General features: G+C 46.0%; 1 protein-coding gene across 4 annotated transcripts; it reads right to left on the bottom strand.

Annotated features, from left to right (window-relative positions):
- Positions 1-8,565: 8,565 nt before the first annotated feature.
- On the bottom strand, positions 8,566-18,998 carry picalma (phosphatidylinositol binding clathrin assembly protein a). Of its 4 annotated transcripts, none has more exons than XM_034099866.2 (7): positions 18,667-18,989; positions 16,902-17,021; positions 14,795-14,825; positions 14,618-14,717; positions 10,914-10,973; positions 10,193-10,273; positions 8,566-9,752 (listed from the first exon to the last, which is right to left on the bottom strand). In XM_034099866.2, the coding sequence occupies exons 1-7, from the start codon at positions 18,806-18,808 to the stop codon at positions 9,738-9,740; spliced, it is 549 nt and encodes a 182-aa protein (XP_033955757.1). In that variant the 5' UTR covers positions 18,809-18,989; the 3' UTR covers positions 8,566-9,737. The 4 variants fall into 4 exon arrangements, with proteins under 4 accessions (XP_033955757.1, XP_033955759.1, XP_033955758.1 ...); XM_034099868.2 differs by having other exon boundaries at positions 16,902-16,991; positions 18,667-18,988; XM_034099867.2 differs by having other exon boundaries at positions 16,902-17,012; positions 18,667-18,987.
- Positions 18,999-19,715: the final 717 nt, after the last annotated feature.

Here is a 19,715-nt window from a genome sequence, read left to right on the forward strand (position 1 = left end):
GTCTTGAAGTGAATTCTAGCAGTTACCGGAAGCCAATGAAGGGAGCGGAGGCGCGGCGTGGTGTGGGAAAATTTAGGAAGGTTGAAGACCAGACGAGCCGCTGCATTCTGAATGAGCTGCAGAGGTCGGATGGCACATGCAGGTAGACCAGCCAGGGTCTACATACATACATACATACATACATACATACATACATACATACATAAGGGTGTCTGCACAATCTCACATTACAGCAACAAAATCCTGCGGTACCATAAAATATACATTTAAAAAAAAAAATGTCATTGTTAGGGGGGCCACAGGGGGGTCAGAGGTCAGTGTTACGGGGGCACTGGCCCCCCCTAGAACCGCCCCTGCAATTACCTGCCGTGAAATGATCTCCACAAACACGAGTATAGTAGTTGTGGTTGGATGGTTTGAGATCCTCTCGTCCGATCCTATTGAGCCATTTTTCCTGGCCACGCTTTGAAAGTTCATGTGTTGCTTCACCCTGGTGTAGCCTGTAAAATGACTTCGACCCCCTGTTTCGATCACCTCTGTTGCCGCAGCCAACAATGGCTGCGGCATTGAACAGGTATGACGTATTACGGTGTTATATGTGGGACATCCAGACAACATTTTAACATAGCTCATCATTTTCTACATACTTTTTCCACTTAGGAAACACTGATTATAAGAATATTTCTGTGTCGGTGCAAAATACACTCTCCTTGGTACAAGACTGAAAAGCTATTTTCACTAATTAGCATAATAGCATGCCACAGACACATGTGATCACTTTAAGAATAGTTTTATTGTGTTCCTTGACCCTGAAAACATGGATCTGATACCTTATTTGTTCAGTTATCTGCAATAATGGCTGAGATATAGTGAAAGGTGTAAAAAGAGTGAAACTCGATTTTTAGGGTAAATAAACACTAATTTGGGAAAAAAATATACGTGGGACAATTTGCCAACTTTTTAACATAGCTAATCGTTTTCTACACAATTTTTCCAATCTAGAAAAGCTGATTAGAAGTATATTTCAGAGGGGTGCATGATACCCCCTTCTACCCACCCAACTAGCAGCCTGTAAAATGACTTCGACCCCCTGTTTCGATCACCTCTGTTGCCGCAGCCAACAATGGCTGCGGCATTGAACAGGTATGACGTATTACAGTGTCTGTTTTGGTACTCCAGTATGGCTGTTGCGCTGACGTCACGTTACCCGTGACGTAATATGCAAAGCCTCTATACTACGAAGCAGGATTTTCGTTTAGCAAGCTAACTTCTGGGATTTCCGGTCTTACGAAGCTGGTTCACTTTTTAGCGGGCTTGATCTCCATAGTGACTTATCCTGGAACCTAGTCTGTGCTCCGAAGCAGGATAGGTTCCAGGATAAGAGATCAACTGTGCGGAGTACTTCTTCCTCTTTGCTTTAATGGCGAATCGCTTCCACTTGGAGCATATCGCCACTATACTGTTGATTTATTTAATGTATAAACTGCCCATTGTTCATGTAGAACAGTGTTCACGTAAGCCTGCACATTGATTTTATTTTTCATTGAATGTAAGTTGTAACCGTTTCAATAAGGATACATCTATTACAGGTTGAGGTAGAAACCGTGGTGGAACAGCTGATAACAACAGTGTGCAGAGTTTAAAGCGATCAAGTCATATTACAGGATAAAGGAAATACAGTTTAAACTTCTGTTGCAGTTCAAATCACCGTCTGTGTGAACGTGAAAATGAATAGAATATCACCTCCCATCTTCAGAGCAATCTGACTATTATAACATTAGCGTTAAGAAAGCTCACTTAAATATCTGCCACAACATAAGTAACCGGATCAGAGTACATTAAGTACAGTCCGCGGCATATCACTTCATAATGTATCACATATCTCCTGATCTGAGTCACTGAGCCGTATCTGGCCGTGCAGCACTCACAGCGTCACAGACTGGATGCAGAAGTATTATTTTAAGCAACACATTAAGTTGACGAAACACTCGAGTCAAATGTAATTGAAGTCAGATCGTGTTTTAGACGGGCAGTGATATCATAAACCTGTTAATGGACGCATTCAAACACTTGTTCTGTTCCCAGCTGTATTCAGCTTGCAGGTGCAGCTCTGTGGCTTTGATCCTGATCAAGTGTTTAAGTCATGGATGTTTAAAATTTAACTTCTTCATATGTCTAATATTAAAGTTCACTTTTCATTCAGGAAGTATGACGCGCTGCGCTGTCAGTACGCTTCTCCATGTTTGTGATTGGTCGAATGCTCCAGATACAGGGCCGGACTGGGACAATAAATCAGGCCGGGAATTATACACCCAGCCAGGCCACTACCAGTTTTTTGTGCCATTTTGCTGGATTTATTTGTCAATTTTTACAGCGTTGCTGCCCATAGTGATAGCCCTCTAAAGCTACTACCAAAAAATAAACATATGATGATGGGTTAATATTTAAACAAATGTGCAAATCTATTTAGGAACCTATTCATGTGAACATATTTTAAGTGGGGGTGGACCTCAAATCCTATAGGGGGGCCGGGGGCATGCTCCCCCGGTAAGATTTTGTTTTAAATGTTGGACTTAAATGCATCAATCTGGTGCACTTTGAGGGGGAAATAAAGAGAGAGACGACACCCACATGAAACAGAACTGTATACATTTACATCATAAAATCATAAAAACATGGCCATAACCAATAACATACCATATCCAATATGAAAACACATTGAAACTTGTTTACTTATTTGTTTTTGGTTCATTTATAGTTGTGAGTGTCTGGGCTCCTGAACCAGCCTCACCTGTCACCCCCTTCTCCTCTTTGAGGCAGCAGCAAAGACTAGTTTTAGCTCTCAACAAGTTTTTAAAGTTTATCTTACATCTTTTTCACCTAGTTAACGTTTTTTTATTATTATTCATGCATATTTTACTAATCACTCTCCCTTCAAATGGAAATATGTGTTTACATTACATGAATGGTGACCAAACCGTGAGACCCACTGAAAACTAAGTTAACTATCTAAATACTCAGCAGAGTCCTTTACCTCACCTGAGCTGTAGTTATCAGTCTCTCAGTCTGACAGGAGAGGACTCTCCTCCACCTTGTTGTTGAAACAGCTCCTTATATCCGTTAGCACAGCTAGCTAGCACCAGATGCTAACAACAACAATAGCCTACACGTAACCGGTGCGCGCGCTTTCTCTCGCTCGCTCGCGCCACACATACATATACAGTCTATGATACACACACACCCTCCAGAGCTTGAATGACACACAGAGACCAATCCAGGGCATTCGTGTATGGTCTGTATGAAAGTGGCCATGTCGGTAGGCCACATCATGTAGACAGCCAGTCACCCTCTGTGAGGCAGAGTCAGACCCACATTTGCGCAGCGTTGCGGTCACAATACATACATAGCAAACATCCTCAGGCCAGCAGGCCACTTTGCAGGCCAGGCCATCGGGAAACCTCCCACATCTGTACTGATGGAGCAGCTGCGATGACGGGGCGCGTATTGGGACTTTTTGGGCACGTAAGAAAGGTAAATCCCAACATTAAATGGATGCATTGTATTATTCATCGTGAAGCACTAGCTAGCAAGAGGATGAGCCCTGATTTAAGTGCTGTTATGGATGATGCTGTGAAGATGATACATTTAATCCAATCTCGGCCATTGAATCACAGTCTGTTTGAAACTCTTTGTCATGAGAACGGCACAGAGCACGATCAGCTATTGCTTCACACAGACGTGCGCTGGCTGTCTCGTGGGAAAACGCTACTGAGACTTTATGAACTTCGCAATGAAGTTTTTGTGTTCTTGACGGAGCATCTGCATCCTCTTGCTGTGCAGCTTGAGGATGACAAGTGGGTGGCATTAGTGTATGGTCTGTATGAAAGTGGCCAGGTGGGCAGGCCACATCATGTAGACAGCCAGTCACCCTCTGTGAGGCAGAGTCAGGCCAACCGGCTAACTCAAACATATCCAGGTTAGGTTGAACCGGCTTCGTAGAACAGGCCTCAGGTCTTTTGAGAATGATACATAAATACATGTTTCCATTATAAATCAGGAATTGGTAGGATAAGTGTAACAGCCTGAAGATGGCTGTGGATTGGAAGGCCTCACTTAAACAGTAAGGCTTTTACTTAGTTGCCAATTACTTCTATCATGAGTCCCACACAAACACACACAGTGCATCTTTCTACCGCTGCATCCAGACGGAGGGGAAGTGCAGCACAACAAGGACTCTTCTGATGCTGCTCTCCAGGCTCTGCCAAGCAGGATGTGGCTTTATATGAAGGTCTGTGTGTGTTTGTGTGTGTGTGTGTGTGTGTGTGTGTGTTTGTAGATGCACCTGTGGGTTTAGCAGCAGAATGAATGTCATCAGGGTCGAGCAGCACATATATCACCTGACCACGGAGTTAACCTTCTCTGGAGTACTGAATGTTGCCATTAAAAGGTAAACTCCACACACTTTTCTTAAACATGTCAGTTTAGGAGTCACGTGTAATGCTACCCTTCCAATTCAATAACTATGATCAGTTGAATATAGTGTTAGAGTCTATGAAGGAATTTTGTAAGAATCTTGAAAGTAAATAGGATATTTTAACAAAAGAGGTTTCATGATTAAGCTGAATGTGGGACGCCATGGAGCTGGTATTGAACGTCAAGTGTAATATGCCGTTTTCATTTCAACCTTTATTTTTAAAGATATCTTTGCCAAGTTCGTGAACTTTGTGTAAATGTAATACTTAATCTTTGCAATAATAGAATGCATGCACCAATCGGAGTGCAGCCTGTTGCAGTTGCTCCTGACATATTTGTACTATTTTCAACTTTTAGCTTACTTACCTTTTTTTCTATTAGTAACTTATATGAGTAATTCTTAAGCTGCACCCTCTCTGAACATGAGTACAGAGAGAGATTATTGTTCCTTTTTCCTGTTGAATTGATGCTGATCTGCCTGGTTTACACCAGGGAACAGCTGGTGATAGATGGGCGGAACAACAGCTCTCCCCACAGAGATCTGGAGAAGAACATAGAAGATACTGGGTACGCCAGACGGAGATACAAGCTGTGCCTCATCTTCTGCAACATAAGATCCCTGGCTAATAAAAGGAACGAGCTAACGGAAACATAACTCCACCTGACGACAACATTTCCATCAAACCGGACTGTTTGGGCTGGGACTTGTGACCGGGCTGTGGGAGCCAGAATTCTTGTTGGTTTCAAGGGGACGACATAGTTGTTTCCCACAGTTAAATGCAAATCAATGTATATCTTTTATATTATGTACATTTCTGGATATTCTTTTTGATATTCTTACTCTCTGTTAAAATAAACCTACCATTCAAATGATAGACTGTTCATTTCTTTGTAAGTGGGTAAACTTACAAAATTGGCAAGGGATCAAATCATTATTTCCTCCACCGGACCCAGAGAAGGGAACACATGTGGGGTATCGGAGCCCGACCCTCGTCAGAGAGCCAGCAATCCCAATGGGATTGGTCCTAGTTTTTGAAACCTTCAGAAACATTTGTTTGAGCTTGTGGTCTACCTTGTTGGAAAAAAGTATAATTCCTGTTTAAACAACGTTCCACTCATGAGCTGACGAGTCAATATCTTGTCAACTGAACCAAAGTAAAACGCACACTGAAGCTGCTGTGCAAGGGCACGGAATTGTCGACATGTGTAGTTGATTACATTTACATCAGAAACAAAAGAACTTGGCCACTGAATCCACGGCTCATCGTCACGGTGATGTCACAGCCGTGCGACTGCTTCTTGTTCCCGTTGAGCTTGAATGGCCGCTCTGCCACCAGTGTGTGGATGGTGACTCGAAATGGCCGCAGCACGTGCACAGTCCAAGCGCAACAGCCATCAAACATTGAGACGGGGTATCTTGAAGTATCCAATACATGTAGGGCTTTTCTTTCGATGTGAGTCATTGTGCTCTTTCAGCCTTAGCTTCGTAAACACTTTTTCTTTGTGACAATTTGCTGCAAGTTGTTCAGGCAGGCGCGATCATTACCATGCCGAGTGTGATGGGCCATGTCAGCTGAGATATCTGTATTTGTGTTTAACATGCATGGTAAATAGATGCCTTAGGCTGCGGCCACACGGACGAAAACGGCTAAACGCATAGGATTAACGCAAACGCAAACAAGCTTCCGTCCACATGCAATAATTATCCGGATAGTGTCTGTCCACACGAGACCGCTCCGTTTAGCTCCAACCGCTGGAGAAGCTGCAGTACATATGCAGGAGCCTGTACGTGGCGCTGTAACTTCCTCCACAAAAGCAGCAAAGAAGCATGGTTGTCATGGTTGCCCTTCTGTTTATTCTCCGCGGTGGGGGCCGAGGGAACCGGGCAGAGTTTTTCGCCAGTCAACGTGTATTAAAGTTTAAATCTTCCGGACAAAATGATAAAAGTGCCGGTCAAAGGTATTCTTTGTTATTTATTGAGCTTTAAAACAAATGAATAACGACTCTATAATATAATAATAAAATACACGGAGCCTCTCTTTTCCCTCCCTCTCTTCGGACAGCGTCAGTGTCTGTCTCATGCAGCAGCTGATCCAGTAATGAGTGACCCGGCCGACAGTAAAAATAAACATATTTATAACTAGTTTAGTTTGAGAGGTAATTAAAATAGCTAAGGGTGATGATCTGACTTGAAGTGTGTGTTTAGCTGCAGCGGGAGGAGCTGCAGGTGAGCAGAGCTGCGTGTCTCCGTCCTGTCAGATTACACTTCACTCGCGTTTAGGCCCATATCGAGAGAAAGATAAATAATCTGAATTCAGGGTGCAGTTTACTTTGACGCGGGGGTGAGCAGCAGAGGTGGGGCTATTGCCTCATCATTATTGCTGTAGATCGATTCCTCAGTCGTTTAGTGCCGTATTCGGTCGTCCTCGTGTGGCTGAACGGTCTATATGACACTAAACAGTAACGCAAACGACCAAATTCGAATACGGCACTAAACGACTGAGGAAATGATAACGGGTCCCAAGGTGGATAGAAAGGCATACGCAACTCTCTGGGGGGTCAAACGGCTCCGTGTGTGCGCCCAATCCGAACATTTTCAGATCACTGATAGTGATTGCGCAATAGCCCCGCCTCTCCCCACCTCTTCTGCTCACCTCCGCTTACCCCGCGCCATTGCTGAAGTGTTTCGCCACCAACAACAACAACAACAATGGCGGATCGCAGAGTTGCTATCGTGCTCCGGACGCTATTGACCATGCTACAGTTGTTTGTGCAACATCTACAGCAATAATGATGAGGCAATAGCCCCGCCTCTCCTGCTCACCCCCGCGTCAAAGTAAACTGCACCCTGAATTCAGATTATTTATCTTTCTCTCGATATGGACCTAAACGCGCGTGAAGTCTAATCTGACAGGACGGCGACACGCAGCTCTGCTCACCTGCAGCTCCTCCCGCTGCAGCAACACACACACACACACACACTTCAAGTCAGATCATCACCCTTAGCTATTTAGCTATTACCTCTCAAACTACCTACACTAGTTATAAATATGTTTATTTTTACTGTCGGCCGGGTCACTCATTACTGGATCAGATGCTGCATGAGACAGACACTGACGCTGTCCGAAGAGAGGGAGGGAAAAGAGAGGCTCCGTGTATTTTATTATTATATTATATAGTCGTTATTCATTTGTTTTAAAGCTCAATAAATAACAAAGAAGACCTTTGACCGGCACTTTTATCATTTTGTCCGGAAGATTTAAACTTTAATACACGTTGACTGGCGAAACACTCTGCCCGGTTCCCTCGGCCCCCACCGCGGAGAATAAACAGAAGGGCAACCATGACAACCATGCTTCTTCGCTGCTTTTGTGGAGGAAGTTACAGCGCCACGTAGAGGCTCCTGCATATGTACTGCAGCTTCTCCAGCGGTTGGAGCTAAACGGAGCGGTCTCGTGTGGACAGACACTATCCGGATAACTATTGCGTGTGGACGGAAGCTTGTTTGCGATTGCGTTTGCGTTAATCCCATGCGTTTAGCCGTTTTCGTCCTCGTGTGGCCGCAGCCTAAGGCATCTATTTACCATGCATGTTAAACACAAATACAGATATCTCAGCTGACATGGCCCATCACACTCGGCATGGTAATGATCGCGCCTGCCTGAACAACTTGCAGCAAATTGTCACAAAGAAAAAGTGTTTACGAAGCTAAGGCTGAAAGAGCACAATGACTCACATCGAAAGAAAAGCCCTACATGTATTGGATACTTCAAGATACCCCGTCTCAATGTTTGATGGCTGTTGCGCTTGGACTGTGCACGTGTAGGTCACACCCAGCACAGGGCAATAAAAAAACGTTTGTTCAGGTAACGCAGGATGAGGAAAGGCCGGCTCACAGAGCAGCTTGTGAGTCCTTCCTTGGGAAGTTAATGCAACATTTTACATTTGTCCCAGGGGAACTTACACAGAATATAAATACGACACCCTCTGGCCTTAGACCCTGACATCGGACAAAGAAACGACTGCCATTAACTTGTAATGAGTGAAGTGCCCAATACCTTGATTTCAATGTAAACAAAAAGAGTCGAGAAGTGTTGACGCTGCACTTTATTCATCACACAAACACAAATAGACTCTGCAGGGTCACGCTGCAGACCGGCTCCGTTATGGATCAAGGGCCACTTCATGTTCAGATCATGTTTGTTGCCGGCACTCGCCCATCGTGTGGACGGCAGGAAACGTTCTGATTTACACAAAGCCCCGATCAACAGCGCTCTATTCCGCTAACATTAACCCTTTGTGCCCCCTGTCAGCAGTGTGACCCGAGCCCCCCGGTGCGCCACATTGCCTTAATGCCCCAGTGCTTGCTATTGAACATGACCTGAGCATGAGAGGGACCCTGCACACTCCCGTCGGACGAGGCCAGCCAGGAGCTTGTTAAATGGGAGAATAAATGGCGTGTCAGAAGCATAAATGCAGATTCCTTTTTTGTAGAAATCTCCCCCATTGTTATGATTTATACATATGCTCAGCGTGACCCCCATAGCGGGGGAAGAGGATATTTAGTGACCCAACAGCAAAATGCCTCTTTACATTTTATATTAACTTATTTTTCAAAAAATCATCTCAATCACTCAAAATGCAACTCTACATCCAATCACTCCATGAATACATCTGAAGGCCTTCCGCCTGGAGGTCAGCGACAAGGTACAGTGACTTTCTGTTGTCATTTTCTCTGTAGGTAATCATAAATAAATACAAACAATGCATACGGAATGTCTACTGCAACAATACATAAACATGTCTTCAGGAGTTTGTTCTCCTAATGTGGGGATGCTTTATGTAGGCAATCATGATTGATAATCAAAAGAAGTGACTCTCCCTCGCTCACCTGGGGAAAGAGGAACAAAAAAAAGACAACTCCCAATGTTACCGTGACAACCACCCTCACTGTTTCCCCAGGTAGACAGCAGTGTCAGAAAGCTGTTGTGTTTCTCTTGGTCCAGGACAGAGTAGGGCTGAAGGCTGTCCGCATGGTGTTGGACGGCAGCACGCCCCTTCTCTTCCAGGACTTCCACAGGACACGGCGGGGCCAATGTCCACTGTGACGCCGCTCCCAGTCACCAAGTTCATCAAGTCTGCTTGGGCTTTTTATTGTCAGAGAGAGACATTCCTTAGAAGCAAACTGCACGTTTGCTTGGATAGTTGACATTGTTTTAAATCATCTTCAGATGGGTTTGGGGTAAGACCCCTCCTCCTTCAGGTTACATAAACTGCATCTAGTAAGAAAGAACAAAAACAACATTGTGGATCAGAGAAAATGGTTATACCCAGAAATGCATAACCAGTACCCAGACAAGCAACGTGTGGAGAACAGAAGAGCTGAAGTGCTCCAGCAGGGAGCACAGACGCCGTGTCCAGCAGCAAGGTAGCTTAGTGTAACGGATCCTCTGTGACATCATTCTTTAACTCTTGGACGGTAAAAGGTGTTTGTGATATTCTGATGGATCACAAAACAGAACCCACTTTTGTTTTGTTGTTTATTTCTTCAGAATAAAAGCTATGGTGCGGGTGCCCGATAAGAATATAAAACTGTGTGTATGTCATGCACGCGCGTTGTTGCATTCAGTTTACAATTAACAACCACACAGGGTGGTGTATGACGAAGGTTAACGTGGCTCAGGCGGGCTCGTGTGAGGAAGGGGGGGCCGTCCATTACCTGTGCGCCTGGGTTGGGGCCAAAAGGGTTGGCTGGCCTTATCACAGGCTGGGTCATCATCATGGAGCTCACCTGGGGAGGCTGACCAAGAACATAATATCACACCGATGGATTACAAAAAGCTGGCAGACAAAAATAACAAACACCTCCTAAAATAAGGTTCTAACGCTGTGAAGGACACCACAGCGTCAGTGGGGACACCACAGCGTGAGTGGGGACACCACAGCGTCAGTGGGGACACCACAGCGTCAGTGGGGACACCACAGCGTGAGTGGGGACACCACAGCGTCAGTGGGGACACCACAGCGTGAGTGGGGACACCACAGCGTCAGTGGGGACACCACAGCGTGAGTGGGGACACCACAGCGTCAGTGGGGACACCACAGCGTCAGTGGGGACACCACAGCGTGAGTGGGGACACCACAGCGTCAGTGGGGACACCACAGCGTCAGTGGGGACACCACAGCGTCAGTGGGGACACCACAGCGTCAGTGGGGACACCACAGCGTCAGTGGGGACACCACAGCGTGTGCAAAGGGCTGTCAGTGCAGCTGGAGGGCACGAGGAGACGCACTGTCACGAGTGAACACATTACCGTCACAATGCTCCTGCATATACCCACTTACTCCCTCACAATAACAACAACATACTGAAGCTTACGTTAATTATGCTACAGAGCGTGTGTGTGCGTGCGTGCGTGTGTGTGTCGGAGCAGACTTACCATGCCATATGCCATCATGCCTGTAGATGTGGTTGGAGGGAATGCCACGACAGATGGCGCCTGAGGTGACACACAGAACAGGAATCAGGACAGTCATACCCGGCTCATATTCAGAAACAAATCTCGACAGACGCTCAGAGCACCAAGTGGAACGTTTATGGCACTTCTAAGTCTACCAAAACCACTGTGCGTCTAAACTAGAGGATCAGGAAAGAAGCCCTTTAGTCAGCGTTGATACGCAGAATCCAACAGAAACCCTGAAGACCAACATGGCCTTCGAGACGGAGGGCAACACGCCCATCACAAGAACCTCTGCAGAAAGCCTGTAGTGCGGCGTACCCTGACAGACGTGTGGTTCGATGACATAATGCCAGATGTTAACCAACGTTATCATTTTATATCCAGAAACGTTTTGAGTTCAGCTTTGACCCAAACACATGACGTGTTTTGACCGGAGGACGACGGAGGTTACGCAAAGAAGACGGGAGAGCGTTGGAGTGCTGGGGGAGAATCGGGAAACTGGCAGGTGCTCCTGGTGGAAAGAGATTTGAGAGGAAAGTACAGACCCCCCCTGTTCTCTGGGCCTCGCCAGCAGCCCCTGCAGTCACAACAAACCCAGATTTGTCTGATGCCTCTCGGGAGGATCCATTCCATTAACTATTCAGTCATTGGCCAGGAGGCACAAGTGAGTCAGACGTGACGCTGCTGCCAATCAGAGACCACAGTGCTCCTTCATGGCACCAGGCTCTCCTCACTCACAGTGTGTCGTCTGTTCAGGTGCGCCTCCCCCAGCGCCGCTCCCCCAGCGCCGCTCCCCCAGCGTCGCTCCCCCAGCGGCGCTCCCCCAGCGTCGCTCCCCCAGCGTCGCTCCCCCAGCGTCGCTCACACAGCCAACAAGCATGTGATGAGGCTTCTTTTATTTCAGTCACAAACCGGTTATCCTTTAAAGTCACCAACTCTTTCCTTCTGGCTTCTGAGAACACTTGTTGGTGTGAGTCCATTCTGATTGTTGGGGAAATCTCTTCCCCATAACCTGCCCCGGCGTCTCGGTCTGAACTGCCCTCACTGAGCACAGTGAGCACCTGGGCTGCTGTGCCCCTTGTTGCTCTCCCTGTTCCGGCCTGAAGGAGTGATAGTACTGTGCCTGTTGTATCTTGTTCTGCACAATGTGGATCATTCTCTCAGAGCCGGATGCAAGGAACTGGGAGAGAGATCTTCAGAGTCGGCGAGGCAGCGTTGTGTCAACTCGTGGCTGCAGCGCGTGGCTGCAGCGCGTCTTTGTCAATCATCCGGCCGTCATTAAAAATAGATGTTCAGTGTTTACCATCATGCTGCAGCTCTCCTGTGTTCTCATTCTGTTTCACTTCATGCTCAGGAAGCTTGCATTACAATGATCACTAGGACTGGGGCTGCAGTATAACTGAAGTATCATTTCAAAGTCTCACATTCTCACATTAAAGGTCCCGTGTCACGGCCATCTCCACTGATCATAGTTGCACTGTTGAGGTCCACTAGAATAGATTCACATTGTTCGATGTTCCAAACTCACATTGGTTTCTCACAGCCTCTGATAGTCTGTGTATTCACTCTCTGTCCTACACGGCTTGTTGGAGCTCCTGCCCCCCCTCCCTGTGAGCCCACTGTGCTCTGATTGGTCAGCTCGCCCTCTCTGTTCTGATGAGTCCACCACCGTTACAGCGGAACATCAGTGTTTATGTTTTACAATGGCGTTTGTTAGCAACCAGGTTTTTGGCAAAACGATGACAAGTTGGTTTTATAAGGCAGCCAGTTTTTTGCATTCCCACTTTACAGCTGCCGCCTGGATGGGAGACATCTGTCCAACATTACAGAATGAGAAAGTCCAGCATGAAGGACTGAGCCACAGTAAAACCTGCACAACGCAGCAGCTTCAGGACAAAAGCCAGCTGGAATTCTAAGAGAATGCTGAGGTAGAAATACATAATCAAATGAACCCTTAAACCCTTAAGATGAAGCTGGTAAATGTTCCATTTAGGTAATGAGGATGAATGATTTGGACTGATGACTATTGTCTTTTGCTAAAGTAATTAACCTGAACTTATTGCTACAGTTTGGACAGGCGTTAAGGCTGGAGGATATAACCAGGAATCAATAGAAACAATAGTAACCATCTAAAACACGAGTGCTGTATTTCTGTTCCCAGGTTTTATCAGTGCTGATATATTTGACCCGCTTAATCAAGCAGAGCTGGGCTGCTTGGGTAAACTACAAACCCAGCTGCAGCTGCTGCTGCTGCTGACAGGCAGAAACTCAAACAGGACAGACCAGCGACACAGACTATACAGCGCTGGAGTGAGGAGACTAAGACCCCGTTTACACGAGGCCGTAACAAAACGATAGAAACGGACCCTGCAAACGATAACGGGTCCCAAGCTGGATAGATCTGCAACCGGAACTCTCTGGGGGGTCAAACGCTCTGGGGGGTCAAACGGCTCCGTGTAATCGCCTCTATACGATCAATTTCTGATAGCGATTAAATAGTCCCACCAGCCACGCCTCCCTCTCCCCTCGCCCATAGAGAGCATCCTGACCTTCTACAGGTGCTCCATAGAGAGCATCCTGACCTTCTACAGGTGCTCCATAGAGAGGATCCTGACCTACAGGTGCTCCATAGAGAGGATCCTGACCTACAGGTGCTCCATAGAGAGCATCCTGACCTACAGGTGCTCCATAGAGAGCATCCTGACCTACAGGTGCTCCATAGAGAGCATCCTGACCTTCTCCAGGTGCCCCATAGAGAGCATCCTGACCTTCTACAGGTGCTCCATAGAGAGCATCCTGACCTACAGGTGCTCCATAGAGAGCATCCTGACCTTCTCCAGGTGCTCCATAGAGAGCATCCTGACCTTGAACAGGTGCTCCATAGAGAGGATCCTGACCTTGAACAGGTGCTCCATAGAGAGGATCCTGACCTTGAACAGGTGCTCCATAGAGAGGATCCTGACCTTGAACAGGTGCTCCATAGAGAGGATCCTGACCTTGAACAGGTGCTCCATAGAGAGGATCCTGACCTACAGGTGCTCCATAGAGAGGATCCTGACCTTCTACAGGTGCTCCATAGAGAGGATCCTGACCTTCTACAGGTGCTCCATAGAGAGGATCCTGACCTACAGGTGCTCCATAGAGAGGATCCTGACCTTCTACAGGTGCTCCATAGAGAGGATCCTGACCTACAGGTGCTCCATAGAGAGGATCCTGACCTACAGGTGCTCCATAGAGAGGATCCTGACCTACAGGTGCTCCATAGAGAGGACCCTGACCGCCTGCATCACGGCCTGGTAGGGCAGTTGACCCACCCTTAACCGTAAAACTCTATAGATTGTGGTGAAAACGGGGGGGGACAGTTTCATCCAGGCCATAACACTATTTAACACTTGAGGTTACACTATTTGTATTGTTGTATTTATATTTAATTTTGATGTCTTGTAAATTGCACTATTGAGAAACTTGCCAGTGCCCCAGTCTGTGTCGTTTCTGAGACAACGTCCGGACCTGGTTCTGCAGACATTCTCCGGGTTCAGATGAGAGAACTGTAGATGCCATAGTTAGGACTCACAGCATATAGAGCTGCTGAAAGAACACATGTATTCCCGGGTTGCCTCAAGTGTTTTCTAGTTAGGGGTAGAACCACACACTGTAGACGAGGCATATGGGTGAAAGCCTACCATGGCTGCAGGGTTCCAGGTGGTAGAAGGAGCGGATTTGGGTTGCCAGTTGTTTCCACCAGTCAGCTTCTTCTCACCAGGCTGATTCCAGTGAAGATCACTGCAGAGCGAGTGGGATTATTAGTCCTGTTTAATAGGCAGTATTAAAACTAGAACGTTTCAATATCACACACTTACTTGTTTGCTGTGCCATTGCTAATTCCCAGATCTAGAGAGGACAGATGCAGAGGAATGGATGCAGTGTGAAAACTAAACAACATAACAAAGTTACAAACACTGATCTACTTGTACTTTTACTCTGTGTAGTTAATGCAAATTCTACATATTTGGTAATTATGTTATACACAACTATAATGTCAGATCTAATGCTGCGTTCACACAGGACGATGCGAATATTCGCATTGCTCTAATCTCTCGAGTTTCACCGCGGCTGTCAGCTGTTTTTATTCGAGTCATTCAAACACGACGCGCTGGCCAGGGGGCGGTGCTTATCTCCGTAGACTGTGGGAGATACCAACTACAACAAATTAACATATTTTAACGTGATTTAATTGTAATACACGTTTCAAAGTGATGCCGAAGTAACAACATACTGATACCGGTTAGTAAAAACCATGAATTAACGCTTTGACAAGTCTGCAGACAGACGGCAGTTGAAAAACTGAATGGAGATCGGATCGATCAGGCTAAGCTAACATTGTATATTCTCCGTCCAAACTCACAACGAACTACAGACATAAATACACCAGCGACTGTATTCGCCATGACACAGACCGTCTGTGGGTTGTTCATGTTTACCTTCTGTCCAGTTTATCTTTAGCTCCGAGTGCTAGCAGCCAGAGATGGAGCACTCGAGTCCTGGACTCGGGCCGGACTCGAGTGCCGATTTTCGGGACTCGTGACTCGACTCTGACTCGCGCACTGATTGACGCGACTTGGACTCGTGAATTCTCACGCAGGATGACTTGGACTCGTGAATTTTCCCACCCACGATGCTCAGACTCAACTTGTACATTGACGCTCCGACTTGGACTCAAGCAAGTTTTCTCTGGAGTCTGATGTCCTCTATCCTGGCGTGTGCACCTACAAGGCGAGTTCACGTACTGGGCCCCGCTATTCCAGTCTAGAGATGTCTAGAGAAACACCCCGCATCGCGCTGTATGCTTTCACACATTCTGCTTCCACATGGGAAAAGAGCAGCGCGTGATGTGGAAGCAATATTGAAGAGAAGGCTCCGTAACACATTACTCTAAGGATCGAGTTCAGACATATAGGCTGTGTTGAACAGTATCATCAGAGTAACGTGATCTAATCAATAAATAAAGATTCAGCCGATAACACATGGCTACTTAGCATGCAGAATGACATCTTGTGCATGCCAAGTAGCCATGTGCTTTCTGGGGCTCAATCTTTGTCAGTAAACCGATTTAACCAAAAGTCCCTTCAAAATAAGAGTCCCGATCTTATTACTATCAAAATAAAAGTGCAAAACGAAAACTTTACCATAGGAAAATATTGGCATGCAAATATAATCACTTCTCTAAAAGGTAACTAATTTAAATATAGTTTATTCATATATAATAACAATAATATTAGTAATAAGCTTTATATTTGTATAGCACCTATTACAAGAATTGAAGCCAAACTGGCTTCACAGCAGTTCAATAGACAGATTAGTATAACATGACAGGATAAAAGCAATGTAGAGGAGCAGCTACATTTCAACACATACATCAACGAAGATTAATACATGAAGACTTGTGACTCAGACTCGACTACGACTCTCCCTTGGTGACTCGGACTTGGACTCGGACACAGGTAATTATGACTCGGACTCGACTCGGACACTCCTTGGGTGACTCGGACTCGAACACAGGTAATGATGACTCGGACTCTCCTTGGGTGACTCAGACTTGGACTCGTGAATTGGTGACTTGACTACAACACTGCTAACAGCCAACGGCTGATGTTTTGGTTTTCTGATTCAACGCCAGGCTCACATTCTCTCCGAACGCGTCACGGGAATTTGACGCTTGAGTTGAAAACATTTAACTCGAGCGGCCCCCTTCAGTCGCCCAGCGGCATTCGCGTCAATCGCACCGCCGGAGCGAATTTGCGTCTGTCTGCGTCTTTGCATTGACTGTAATCGCGCCCCTAAAATCGCATCGCGTCCGATGTGAACACAGCATAATACTATAATAGTGACCTTTACAAAAATACCTCATAGTATTACAATAATGATTGGTTATATTTATTAAATGGTCGCATAAAATTGGGAACTTACTGCCAACTAGATTTGCAAGTGACGAGTCCAGGTCGTTGGAAACAAGTTTGTGGCCGTTCAGGGTCAGGCCCTGGTTGGGTGAGGACGCCACTGTGGGTTTGAGGAGGTCACCTAAAACATCTTAATCAAAAGGGGGCAGGACAAAGGGGAAGAAAGGGAGGGGAGGGTGAGAGGTTGGGGGCCCAAAACAGTTGAAGACAATTAAACATACAATAACAGAGCAACACACAAAGACAAATACAGGACCAACATACATTACACACAAACACATGGACTGGGAGAACATGTTTAGCATGGAGGAGGCAGGAAGAGGTGCTCACAGAAAAAGTCATCAAGCCAAGACTGTGTAGGGAGTGTGTGTCGAGTCAACTCACCCAGTCATGCATATGCCATGCAAAAAGCCAAGAGCCCAGAGAGTGTGTGACCCAGGACAAGGGAGGAGAGAAAACAATAATGTGAGACCATGAGCAGCCGAACACAGTCAGTGTACAAACCATGGGTGTGTAAGACGTTCCAGGGGCAAACATGTAGCATTTATCTGTCAAAGTATTGATGTGTATTTGTTTGTACAATTATCAAAGAAAGGGTTACATGTCAATAACAATAAAGGGATTATGTTCATCAAAATGAATGTATCAAATGTGATTTCTTTAAAAACATCTGTCTCAGTGGCACACAGGTTCAGCTGCAGCAGGGAGGCCTGCAGGCTGCCAGTGTTCCCAGTACGGGCTCTTCTGTTGACAATCCCACACCGGGCCTGACGTAAGGGTTTCAGTCACCGCTCCTCTGACAGGTTCCTGAGATGTATTGCTGCCAGATAGCACCACTTGCTGGACCGAAGTGAGGTATAGAGAGTGGAGGTATGGAGGGTGGAGGTATGGAGGGTGGAGGTATGGAGGGTGGAGGTATGGAGAGTGGAGGTATGGAGGGTGGAGGTATGGAGAGTGGAGGTATGGAGAGCGGAGGTATGGAGAGTGGAGGTATGGAGAGTGGAGGTATGGAGAGCGGAGGTATGGAGAGTGGAGGTATGGAGGGTGGAGGTATGGAGAGTGGAGGTATGGAGAGCGGAGGTATGGAGAGTGGAGGTATGGAGGGTGGAGGTATGGAGAGCGGAGGTATGGAGGGTGGAGGTATGGAGAGTGGAGGCACTCTCCATACCTCCACCCTCCATAGAGATACGGGTTTGGATAAAGAAGACTATTTGTGGTTCTGGTTCTGTTACTAATCATGCACAATAGCGCTCTCAGGAATGGGTGCACTCCCCAACGAGAGGCATGTTGCTTGGTCTCTGCATACTATCAATCAACTATCAACTTATTTCAATAAAAAGTTAGTGCAAATATATGTAACGCTGTCTGTGATGGCAAGACATTTCCAAAGTGTGCCACTTTCAGTCCAGTCATGATGGTAGAGCATAACATCAATGCTCACAACAAGTATTTCTGACATTAGGAAGCTCTCGTGTAACCTTTGTGTAAAATGCGGTTGCTTAATCAGTCGGGTTAATTGTACAGTACATCATGAATAATTGGGCAAGCCACGTTTATAATTAGTCAAAAGGCCTGATCAGTGAACAATGTGGAATATGCTCTGAACATCCATAGCCCACATGAAACCACACAGTGACACAAAGTGCAGCACTTTGATAGTCTCAACATGATCCATTTAGGCCCCAAACCTTCAGGGGGCAGTAGAGGACATGAGGTCTAGGGGCGCACAAAGGGCATTGAAAGAATATAAGAGTATGGAGGAGCACAACACTTACCTGTAGAATCCAGGTCGTTAGCAATAGTGTTGTTGCCAAACACGGAGTCAAAGTCCACGTTAAGGCCCTGAGGGTTCTGCTGCTGCTGGGCTGTAGGGGAGGCGGTAAACCCTGCAGAAGCACAAGTACATGCAACTGCCATTATCCAAATATGGACACACTAGCTCTGTTCCTCCCAACACCACCAAAAGCAAGTAGAAAAACAACAACTATGTGGTGGTTCACAGGTTCACAGAAAACACGTCATGTCATTCTGACAGTTTGTCTATGTTGTTAAGCTCCAGCATACCAACACACCAACATTGATGACTGGTAATGTCCCGATGCCCTGAAGGCAGCGTCATGCTTCCATAAAGCCATTACTTGCTGTAAAGGACAGATTGGAATTCTGAACTGGTTAGTTAAATGAAATATAAAATACTACCATAATGCAAAAATCTATGTCACCACTATAAAGACCACAGGTCCAGGTCAGTGGTAAGATCTGCATATCTTCGGTATCGCTGCATGACTACTTCTGATAGGTGACAGATGACACAAAGGTTCAGGACTGTGTTTTGCATTGGACCAGCACCAGAGAGGGCAACGAGGCTGGAACGGGTGATCCGTTTGGTATTTTGAGCAAAACACCTCAGACATGTTTTTATATATCTGAGAGCAATAATATATGCCTAACAATAGTATAATAGGAGACCTTTAAAGTAACAAACTGATTTTCAGACTTTAAAAACACATTTATTTCAAAACTATGGGATTTACCTGCTTACCATTCCATTTTGTCACGACCGAAACCATCATGGCAATTACCGAAACTTAAGCATATGTTTCGGTAGTGACGATTCTAGCCAAAATTGAGCATAACTAAAAGAATGCTAGCAAGTACATGGCTAGAATACACGTTTTTGAAGAGGTTTACACACATAAAAACCTAATACTTTGCATTAAACCCCGAAAAAGTTTACTTAATTGAAGATAAGATGTTCGTGGTGACAATTCTTAAGGTTACAAGCCGATTTTCAGATTTTGAGTATGGGATATAGCTACTTGCC

Source organism: Pseudochaenichthys georgianus, chromosome 14 (genome assembly GCF_902827115.2).
Source record: "Pseudochaenichthys georgianus chromosome 14, fPseGeo1.2, whole genome shotgun sequence".
Taxonomy (NCBI): Eukaryota; Metazoa; Chordata; class Actinopteri; order Perciformes; family Channichthyidae; genus Pseudochaenichthys; species Pseudochaenichthys georgianus.